Genomic DNA, 12,059 nt, shown 5'->3' with positions numbered 1-12,059 from the left:
TCAAACCCGCTGATGTCGTCACCTGCGATTCAACTTGTCAAATCGCCAGCAGTTGGTTTTAGCACGTAACACACGTCACCTGTTTCAACAGCCAATCACGTCTTAGCAAAGTCCACTGGTCAAGTCACTGACAAACCGTCAGCTGGTGGAAAAGGCAGTTATGGGCGGAGGCTCAACGAGCAAGAGAGAGAGGGCGGCAGAGAGAGAGAGAGGGAGGCAGAGAGAGACAGAGAGAGGGAGGCAGAGAGAGAGAGAGACAGATAGGGAGGCAGAGAGGGAGGCAGAGAGAGACAGAGAGAGAGAGGGAGGCAGAGAGAGAGACAGAGAGAGGGAGGCAGAGAGAGGCAGAGAGAGACAGAGAGAGAGAGGGAGGCAGAGAGAGAGACAGAGAGAGGGAGGCAGAGAGAGGCAGAGAGAGAGACAGAGAGAGACAGAGAGAGGTAGGCAGAGAGAGAGACCGAGAGGGTCGAGTGAGCAATACAATAAATAAGGAGAGAGAGCGCCGTAATCCAGAATGAAGCAGTGAATCAAAAATTAAAATATCACAACTAGAAATGCAGCTGTAGCACATATCTCACTGTCTCTGTCCTCATTTATATTTCATAATTCTACATCGTCTCGCTCATTGTCTCGCCTTGTCTCACTGGTGTGAACTGGCAGGTTTCAGCTCATCTCATCGTGAATCTGTGGTCTGAACTGGGCTTAACCCCTACCCCTCTGTGGGTCCATTCTGAAGAGCCCCATCCCAGTTAAGACACAAATCTTAATCAGTTATTTCAATCTTACTTTTATCTTAAACCACGACATGAGACGCAGCCTCTGCTGAACATGATCCAGGCAGCAGTTACATTTCCTGCAAAACGTATGTGACAAATGAAGACGTGGGGAAAACTCATTTTCTACATGAACTAGTTCAAAGTTCAGTTCACAAATTTTAAAATGAACTAGTTAAGTTCATAGTTCAAGGTTCCAAAAAATGAACTGGTTCATAGTTCTTTATTTTCAATATGATGCTGCAAGCTATTCTTTTTTTTAATGATTGCCACAGTCTTTATATGACCACAGACAGCAATTATTTGAACAGTTTCAACACTAAAGCTATGCGTCAGATTTCATCTTCATATCCAATTTTGACCCTTATCCAACCAGGGTTTACATTAGAACTGAGGGGACATCATTTCCACATAGTTGCTTCAACACTTTGCTGCTGTCCATTCAGTCCACACAGGTGCAGCTGCAGCTTTCACACCTACACTATATTCTCAAAACCATGAGTAAAAACTCGCTGCTTGAATGGACTTTTTTAATGAGGAATTATAAAGAGAAAAACAGGACAGTAATCCTTAAGGTGCAAATGTTTATTCAATTTTTTAATTTTCTATTTCAGTACATACTAAAAAGTGGAATCCTGTTTCAACAAACAAGTTACATGAATAGTAAAACCAGGAACCAGGCTGAGGTAGGAAATTAAGGTTGAACTTGAAATGAAGTTTATGAAAGCTGGGCTTTCCACTTTACTCAAAGGCTGCAGGTCTCCGTCAGTATACTGCACCACCAGGTCGTCCAGCTGTGGCTGGGAGATGACAGCGGAGCCGCCACTGTACACAGTTAATGGGATTTGGGTCGAGGATCTGTCTTGACTGACTTTTGATTTTTACCAAACCTTGAAATGCCAGAAGCTTCAGTTCAATGTGCTGTTTGCTGTTGATGTGACTGAAGTGGGGGATTTCTTTTGAAAGCCAGTGGGCAAAGTTTGCACAGAAAAATAAAAACCCATCCCATCCTCACCGACCTTGTCATAAAACTTGTTTAAAAGAGAATACGACGCCTCCTTGCTGCTTTGTCCCCTACACGTTGCTGTCACTTTCATGCTGTCGCTTTCATGCTGTTTTTGTTTTGATGACGCATGCGGCGGTGCGACACTGGTGGCTGGTGTTGCCAGATTGGGTGTTTTTCTCGCTACATATTAAGGCCTGTTTACGGTGTGTTTTAGCCTGCGTTTCACCTGGAATTAACTATCATTCAATGAACACGTTCAGGCACAACACTGCAAATGACCACATGTTGTATGAGACAGGGTTGTTTTTTAGACAGCCATCATAAGAAAGCTGAACAGATAACAAAGAGATTATTAATAGATACACTAAGATCCTTTAATATCAGCTATTAATATCATTTCTTTAATATCAGCCGTATGAAGGTGAACTTTTCATTCAGCAGGAAAAAGGTCTTTCCAGTCTGACATCCATCCTGCAGCAACATCTGGCTCTCCTGCTGCTACCTGCCTGCAGTCGTGTGTGTGTGTGTGTGTCTGTGTGTGTGTGTGTGTGTGCGCTCAGTCAGAGTCTAGGAGTCAGTTTGCTGATTGCTGTACTGCTGCTTTTCTCAGATCAATGAAAGACTGTTAGCCTGTTTTTCTTCTTTCTTTCTGACGTGCACACACCCACCCACCCACACACACACACACACACACACACACACACACTCATTTGCTCTCCGTCATGTTTCTGTCAGTCTCACAGGCTCTGTGTCAGTATCGCAGTATCTTGCTGACTTCTCTCTTCTCCATTGTACTCTCTGGTGTTTCATCTTTACTTCCATCTCTCCTCATCAAACCCAGTCCATGCTCTCATTTTTTTTTATTCCCCCTCTCCTATTCTCTCGCTCTCCCTCGCCATCGCTGTAAAACTTTTTAGAGCTCTCAGCATCTCTTTCTTTAAGGAAACTTCTTTCTTCCTCTCCTCTGAGCTCAGCTGCTCTGTCAATTACATTATCACGCACAGGCTTGCAAGAATGAGCGCAGTATAAGGAGGTCAAACGAGCACACGTGCAGTGCATGTCGACTAATGCTCACTCACACACACACACACACACACACACACACACACACACACACACACACACACACACACACACACACACACACACACACACACACACACACACACACACACACTGAATCAGACAAAACAAATCCGAGTCCGTCAGCGGATCATCAAATATTCACAAGTTTGTCCCACTTAGCCACGATGTGCGAGATAGAAAACTAACGAGGAGACGAAGAACTACAAACTGCTTACACACAGTTACCGTGACGACACATCTTAAAGACCCAGGGCAATGAAAGAACATTTTTTCCAGTTTTAATCACTCTGTCAACGGTTCATTTATCTCCAGATATATGTCAAATAAATGCAAGTTGAATATTGTGTGTTTACTTGCTTGCAGAGATCTCGTTCCGGGTGTGGCAGTGTGGCGGCAGTCTGGAGATCCTGCCCTGCAGCAGAGTGGGTCACGTCTTCAGGAAAAAACACCCGTACGTCTTCCCCGAGGGGAACGCCAACACGTACATCAAGTAAGTGCTCACAACATACAAGGCCTGCACAAAAAATAATGGAAAATGTGGCTTATCAACACTTTCAGCTGTCAACACTTAAAGATAAGCCTGTTGTGATGTTTTGATCTCATCTTCATCCGCTTATCCGGGGTCGGGTCGCATGATGTTTTGATGTTATGATAAAATGTTATGGTGTGATGTTGTATTTTTTCTTAATTGTATAGTATATATATAGTGTTTGCATATGTATTTTGTATAATAATGTATATGTATTGTGTGCTTTTTTCTTTTTTCTTCTCTTTTTCTTTTCTTTTCTTCTTTCACATCATGGCCAGGGGAATACAAATGAAAACTAGCCTTCTGGCTAATTCTCGCTTTTTAACCATGTGTTTTATGAAATTGCACTGTCCCCTTTTAAATAAACTAATACCTAATTCTCTGAACGAGTTTTGACACCTATTGAAGGGAAATTTCCATATTTTTCAGCCTTGACCCTATTTCCCCATTCATTTATGTGTAGAAGCGGCTAATGTGGCTTTTGAAATTGGTCCAGTATTGAGCAAGAGTCCTGCAGCCTTTGGGCTTTGGGGTGCTTTGCAGCACTTGCTTGGTGCGTTTACTGTGTAATCGGTAACACTGGTGTTATCAAGAGTTCATTAACTGATGGGAACATTTCGTCACAGTGGCCGCCCTAATGTATACGTACTCAGTGGAAGATAACCGTTTTTGTCTGGTGCAAATGTTCTCAAGTTTGCAAGACATGTCATGTTTCTTCAGGATCTACTTAAATCAGGAACGTCCCACAGCAGAGTCTCGTGACTCTCTCACTCCACATGAAAGCTTCTTTGGTCTTGGGTCTTGAGTTGTCAAATTGACGGTACAGATTTAGAGTATCCATCCCTACCCCCATCATGTGTGAAAGGGTACAGTGTACGGTGGAATCATGGATGGATTACTGAATGGATCAACCAGGCACAGGCCCAGGGGCCAAAGTCAGGGCCACAGAACATAAAATGATCACAAAGATGCTAAATGAACACAGGTATACATTAAACGACCTAAAATGACAACCAAGAGACAGACACGACTATAGGGTTGCAAAATGACCAAAAAGAGCTTCTAAATGACTGAAAATAGACACAAAACAACGACATTGACAAACAATGACGACAATGACACACAAAATGATTAAAAATAGATATAAAACCACCAAAAAAAATTCAAAATGACTAAAAATAGATGCAAAACAATCACAAAGATGTAAAAACAATTACAAAGACAAACAACTCACCTAAAAATGGATGTATAATGACCACAAAGAGAAACAAAATGACCACATAGGAAACCGTCTACAAATAAGTGCACAGTGACCACAAAGAAAAACAAAACAACTAAAAGTCGACTCTTTGAATGTGAGTGTCTTGTTCGTTGCGTCTCAACTTGTTTTTCATTTCCTAAAATGATTGAGGGTGCACTGACACACTAACTGACCACCTAACTAACAACCCTGTTCACGTTCCTGCTGACTGCCGCCCTGTTTGACTGATTTAAGACACAGACAGACGTGCAGCGCTCGCACTCTGAGCTGTTTGTCGCAGCCACCAAAAGCCGTTCACATCATTGTTAAAGTGGATTTACAGCTGCCTCGGAGCCTTTGAGCTGCGAGTATAATATTATCCCATTAGCATAAGCTGTATTCTGTTCTCTGCCCCTTTCAAACAGTTCAAACAGCAAGATGTTTACAGGCAGGCCAATAATCCATTAACAGGACTAATGTGCTCAGACTGAATGGGAATTGATCTCGTATAAATAGATTAATCATGGCAACAATAAGGATGCTGGTTCCATTCAGATTACAAAATCGAGCGTACGTTCAACATTACTGCATGGTGTGGTCATCAAAGTGCTATATAGTACATATTACAACAAAGTAATAGTATGGCACTCACTAGAAAAAAAAAAGAAACTTGTTATTATCCCCTCCAGGTGTCATTTATTTGAGTGTTTTATCCATGAACTCTCGTGGTTAGCGTAGATATGAAACATGGATTAGAGTCAAATTGAAGACTTTAACGAGTATACCTACATGTTCTGCTCCTGTTTCGTCCGCTGCCATCACTGCGAGTAGCCGCGACATATTTGACCGAGAGTGTCCAGAACCAACAGCAGTCGGCTCGGCTAAAAGCAAGCTCTACCTCGTCTGTCGCAGGCCACATTTTGGTCTTTGTTGTGCCTCAGAAACTGACATCTATAGAACAGTTTTGTCAGCACAGAGCATGTAGATGTAGATTAATTCCACTAAAATTAGGCGCGTTATAAAAAGATTGAATTCTTTTTTTTTTGTTATCTTTACCGTCATCTTGATTCTATATTACGTCACACAATAGGGGGTGTTCTTACGTTAATTTGCACGTCGATACATTTTCTCAAAATGTTGTTTTTGTCATGTGTACTTTCACACTGCATGTGAATGTTATGCGGTGATAAAGCAATCTCATTTTTGTCCAGAACGAACTACAGGCATATTATAAAACGACACAGAAGCTCCGTAGTCTGATTCATGACGGAAAACTTTACTCCTTTAAAGCTCAACAAAGGCTGCACAAACCAGATCCACTCCTTCTGTTCTCACCTTTCACAATAAAAGCTGAGACTAGAGCTAGACTGCATAACCCGTGAGCCGATCAAGCGGGTATGAATATTCAAGAGCGAACATGTTTATGCAACTTTAAAACACTCCTTATTCCCCACCCACATGCCCCCAGATACATTCATTCATTCATCTTCAACCGCTTGTCCCTTGGGGTCGCGGGGGGGCTGGAGCCGATCCCAGCTGACACTGGGCGTGAGGTGGGGTACACCCTGGACAGGACCCCAGTCCATCACAGGGCACAGACAACCCTTCACACTCACATTCACACCTATGGGCAATTGAGAGTCATCAATGAACCTAACACGTGCACGTCTTTGGACTGTGGGAGAAAGCCGGAGAACCCGGAGAGAACCCACGCAGACACAGGGAGAACATGCAAACTAGACAGAAATATTTTTCTACTTTTTTAAATTGTCCTAATTGTAAATGAATATCCACAGAAAGGATAATATCAAACGTAGGCATATTTAGAAAATCATTCTGGGAAACTTTGTAAATGACTACCTGGAGTTGAAGACAGAGAGTAAATCTATCACTTTATCACAAAATAACTGTACTCAACGCTGCAGACTGATGATTCATCTGGCGAATTATTCCTTTAACAATTTACTAATTCATGAACCTCCGCATGTGAGCAGCATGGCATTAAAAGTACCCGGGTTGGAAGTTGGGTTCCCTTTGTGGCTTAGTAGGAGGAGCAACGCTGCCAGGGTTGGAGGGGTTCAGCTCCCATGACAAGCACTCCCGCTGCTGAACGGCACTTTGGAGTGAAGCCTTTGCGCCAAACTGCTCACATAAACGTATTGTTTTGTGTCAACCAGCTAATCCGCTCCAGCATTGTGACTTTCCCTTTTCCACTCGGGCTGTTCAGTCGCTCACGTCGCTCCCTGTCTGCTGTTACCGAGGCAACATCTGTTCTGTGCGGATGATGATGGCTTTTATTCGTATCACGATGGCCTGATGTTTGTGCTCAATGTCGACTCCTCCTAAACAAAGCTGCAGTTGTCTCATCGTGTGTTGCTCTGCCCATTAATTAGCTAGAAGCTGGGTTATAAATATGCTAAATAAAAAGGGCTGCTTAATAATTTGATTACAAAGATTATGCTGTTTCCTCCCTTGCAGAGGCCTGCTGCTTTGTCCTTGTGTGTGCATACACTGTGTGTGTGTGTGTGTGTGTGTGTGTGTGTGTGTGTGTGTGTGTGTGTGTGTGTGTGTGTGTGTGTGTGTGTGTGTGTGTGTGTGTGTGTGTGTGTGTGTGAGCGATTATTTTTTTAATTGTAAGCGTGTGTGCGACAGGTATTTATGTTTGTACGCCTACAAGCATCTCATATCCTCTCTCTCTTCCCCTTTCATTAAAGCACCACAGCCCGTGTGTGTGATGCCTGTACTGAAGGGTTTCTGTCATTTCAATGAGATCGCAGCTCAGAGGAACTCAGCTAATAGCTAATTACTACAGAGAGACAGAACGGGAGAAGCAGAGAATGAGAGGGAAATGAGTAAATGGGGTTGAGGGACAGAGAAAATGTGCTCCACTGTTCCTGCAGTTTAGATGGATAAAGTTGAACTGAATGAGCGATACAGTAGCAGACAGGATCTACAGCAGGTAGAACATGCAGTCTGTATCTGGATGTCCTCTCCGCGCTCGTCCACACCACATCTGGAGGTGGGCCGTGGTGTGTTTAAAGGCAGCAGGGGGACACAGCTGATGTCTGTTTTTACTTGTGTCCTTCCCCCTCCTTCCTGCAGCCTCTCCTCCATTTTCACTGTGGTTCAAATATCAGCTGGGTCCACACTGTTGTTGTTGGAGAGGACTTTTTTCACATCACATCCTCACGTTCGCGTAGATTTTTTTCCCTCAGGTATAATACGTGACATTCCACATTAAAATGTGTAAAACAGCTAGACCTATGTTATATATTTGGCAGAGTTTTGTACTAACATTATCCCAAATGTTTCCAACAACCTCAGAAATCGGACATTTTATTCAAGTTACATTTGGGCACCTGATAGTGGCGTTATTTCCCCTTCTTGCATACAGAAACGGTCCTAATAGGCTGTCCTAATTCACTGTTCCTGCATATAACTCAACTAAAACTCCTGAACACATATTCACTTTTTTGGTCAACTATATTCAACATATTCATTAACACAGAAAACACAATGCTGTAAAGGAAATGGTGCACAGGATTTATAAACAAGACCGTGACTGTAAGAATGAATGCAGCACAAGAATCATTTTATCTTGATAATCTTGGTTTCATAATGGGAATTGAAAATAAAATTTGATTAACCTCCCAGTCCTAACATGCAATAAGTAACGGGCAATAAATGTCACAAGATACGTTATCCACTAATGGAAAATCATGTTGGATTCCTGTTTGTCTTCTGGATGGAAATCTTTTCACCAGTGACCATCACACCAAGAATAACTCCCATTGTAGGCAATCCCCCCGTTAATGAGTTTCAGCCCAAGTATGATACGAAGCAAAATATACGTGAGCATAAAATTAGATTGTGAGGTACCATGGTTTCAACTATATATGTGTGTGTGTGGTTACAGGAACACCCGTCGCACAGCCGAAGTGTGGATGGACGACTTCCGTCTTTTTTACTACTCTGCACGGCCTGCAGCACGAGGGAAATCCTACGGAGAGTAAGAACACAAACACGCACACACACACGCACACACATACACACACACACACAAACACTTGATATTCATACTGCTGAGTAGCCTGGTTTCAGACCTCTGAACTGGCTGCCCACCTCCAGTCAGGACTGGTGTTGTGCTTGTTGTGGTGTTTTCTCCAGTTGGGAAAAAACAACCAAACCAATCTGAGCTTTGTAGGTTGGATTAGGAACAGCAGTGTCGTCATCTTTTGCCAAAGCCAGAAAAAAGTGTTCATCTATGGTTTAAGGTATATACCATCCCTCATTAAACCACAACCTTCCTGCTTTGTTTCCAGGTGGGTATCTTTGTTTTATGCAAGCGTAAACCTAAGGGTCTGAAAAATGAAGCCAAGGATTAAGTGTCTTAAAGCTGCATTCTCTCTAATGTCCAGCAGGGGGAGAATCCACTTAAAGCTGCATTCTCTCTAATGTCCAGCAGGGGGAGACTCCACTTAAAGCTGCATTCTCTCTAATGTCCAGCAGGGGGAGACTCCACTTAAAGCTGCATTCTCACGAATGTCCAGCAGGGGGAGACTCCACTTAAAGCTGCATTCGCTCTAATGTCCAGCAGGGGGAGACTCCACTTAAAGCTGCATTCTCTCTAACGTCCACCAGGGGGAGACTCCACTTAAAGCTGCATTCTCTCTAATGTCCAGCAGGGGGAGAATCCACTTAAAGCTGCATTCTCTCTAATGTCCAGCAGGGGGAGACTCCACTTAAAGCTGCATTCTCTCTAATGTCCAGCAGGGGGAGACTCCACTTAAAGCTGCATTCTCACGAATGTCCAGCAGGGGGAGACTCCACTTAAAGCTGCATTCGCTCTAATGTCCAGCAGGGGGAGACTCCACTTAAAGCTGCATTCTCTCTAACGTCCACCAGGGGGAGACTCCACTTAAAGCTGCATTCTCTCTAATGTCCAGCAGGGGGAGACTCCACCGGCTGGACATTAAGAGAATGTGATTTTATAGAAGTCAATGAGAAAATGAGCCTAAACTACTCACTTGATTTATTTATTTTCCTAATGTGTTTATGGTGTTAATCTCTAGTTTCAAGTCTTCTTCAATACCGCAAGTTGCAAGATGCAAGAACCGCAAGATGTTAATTTAGTAAATTATGGTCCCATTAAGAGTCAAATAGGCCATAAAGCAGGGGATGCTTTAGGGCAGGGCTACCTTGTGATTGACAAGTCGCTACAGTGACAGCATACTCCTACTCCTCCACCCCAAGCTTCACCCTCTCGATATTTTTGAATGGCGATGGCGAATGGCGAGACTTCAAACCCATGTTTCCTGTTTATCTTAGTTATAAACCATCCAATAAAGGAAGACAAAAAACTTTATGCAATTTCCAGTGGGAACGAGGGTGGACTGGCACAGCTCTATAGACTGTTGCAACTTGCAGAAGGTGACAGAAATATAAACTGTTAAAGAGAGTTAAGTGCTCCCAGCAGCTTCTGCAGCTGTACTTCATCACAATAATGCAAAAATCTTGTGACTCAAATTGGGCCATAAAGTAGCCCTGTACATTGATTTGCAATAGTGCCCACAATGGGTTAATATAACCAAAGATACTTACAGGAATGAACGGGAGACTATAATTCAATCCCAGAACATTAAAGAGTAACTTAACATCCTCCGAAATCGTGTTTTTGCTGACGTCCAACATCAGTTTAACTGAAACACTGCTTTTCAGCCTGCTGTAAATGGCTTACTTCCAACCACTGTTTTGTCCCTAAATGGTAAGCGAGTCCCTGCAATGTGATTAATACAAGACTCACGCAAAAACACAGGAGGAAGAAACGTTTAAGCCCAGAGCTGTGCTTAAATGTCAGTGTTTATCTGTCAGCCACAGGTAAACACTGACATTTAAAATCAGCTGTAAGGTTTTACCTGCCTTTCCACATCGCACACTTTGTCCTGGCTGTACATTTGTGTCTAATTATCTTTGATATTTAATGATTGCTTGTGCTAGTCTGAGTATTTGTCAAGGGTTCTGTTTACCTGCTTGCTTTCTCTTTCTCTGACTCTGTGTGTGTGTTTGTGTGTGTGTGTATGTGTGTGTGTGTGTGTGTGTGTGTGTGTGTGTGTGTGTGTGTGTGTGTGTGTGTGTGTGTGTGTGTGTGTGTGTGTGTGTGTGTGTGTGTGTGTGTGTGTGTGTGTGTGTGTGTGTGTGTGTGTGTGTGTGTCACCAGTATCCGAGGCAGAGTGGAGCTCCGCAAGAAGCTCAAGTGCAAATCCTTTAAGTGGTACTTGGACAACGTCTACCCAGAACTCAAGTAAGAGAGTGTGTTTGTGTGTGTGGGTGTCTTTAAACTTATCCATCCAGGGAAAGCTTCTGCTGAGCAAGCAACTGAGAAAGAGAAGAAGTTTCAAGACTGACCCCAAAACTGGCTTCATTACTGCCTGGGGCATTTTAAAGATACAATTATTTTTTATTAGTTTTTTTTTTTCTCTTCAGTTTCATGGGGAGCACGCATCAGCCACTGAAACCCACTGTACGTATGATGTTATTTGGGGTTCCGGAGGAGCTTCGCTAAGTCTACAAAGCAAGCTGAATGAACTGGAACCATCATATTTTTTTGTTTCTATAAGTCAGGATTTAGAATATTCTGTTAATAATCTGCCTCTTTGGCTTCTGTCCCCCACTTTCCCGAAATAAAACTAGCTATTATAAATAATGGGTGATAAAACAAGCTGTGCAGAGGAGTATTGAGGGCTGGTTTCAATTTTAATTTCCAGATCTTATAATGCGGTTAGAACATATTTTGTCACAATTTATTAAAAATGACAGGACACAGGACAGGTAAAAGTGTGGGCATGGTTGTAAAATATACTCTTTTCCTACCAAAATCAGCTTGTATATGCATATATACATGTGTTTTTTTTAACATGTGAAAACCCACTAAAATAGGTTATAGATTCCTTTCCCATTGTTAGACAAGAATGTCTTTTTGTATTTGCTTGCCCCAGAAAACAGGGTTGGCAAACAGAAAAAAGCTGCATGGAGGTCAGTGGAAATTGTTAGGGTGGTTATAATTTGTTCGAGGAATGAATGCAGATTGTAACCTTCCACACTAAAGACAAAAGCCAGATGTTAGTGGGTCTTTTCTCCAGTGTGAAAGAGGCTTAATACGGCTTTTTATCCAACACTGCACACCAGTGCAATGCTGTGTTGTCAAAGCAAATGTGGTGCACAATGCACGTCCTGTTTTTTTTTATTCTTTCAAAATGATTGTTCACCCACCTTCAATTACACACACACACACACACACACACATACAAAGACACACACACACACACACACTATACACACTTTGTAACATTACAAACCCTGGCATTAACAAGAACACAAACATGCCAATACAATTAATACATGAAAGCATTCTTAACGCTTTTCTCT

At 42.6% G+C, this 12,059-nt stretch overlaps 1 protein-coding gene across 1 annotated transcript in view; it reads left to right on the top strand.

Moving 5' to 3' along the window:
* Positions 1–12,059, top strand: part of galnt14 (UDP-N-acetyl-alpha-D-galactosamine:polypeptide N-acetylgalactosaminyltransferase 14 (GalNAc-T14)) — a 175,776-nt gene that overhangs the window by 148,259 nt on the left and 15,458 nt on the right. Inside the window, exons 10-12 of the mRNA XM_083934659.1 lie at positions 3,229–3,355; positions 8,551–8,643; positions 10,852–10,935. Coding sequence (XP_083790785.1) covers positions 3,229–3,355; positions 8,551–8,643; positions 10,852–10,935 — 304 coding nt within the window. The remainder of the gene's footprint in view (positions 1–3,228; positions 3,356–8,550; positions 8,644–10,851; positions 10,936–12,059) is intronic.

Source organism: Echiichthys vipera (assembly GCF_963691815.1).
Source record: "Echiichthys vipera genome assembly, chromosome: 19".
NCBI classification, from domain to species: Eukaryota; Metazoa; Chordata; class Actinopteri; order Perciformes; family Trachinidae; genus Echiichthys; species Echiichthys vipera.
The sequence above is the reverse complement of the archived record's forward strand: the minus strand, read 5'-3'. Positions and strand labels throughout refer to the sequence as shown.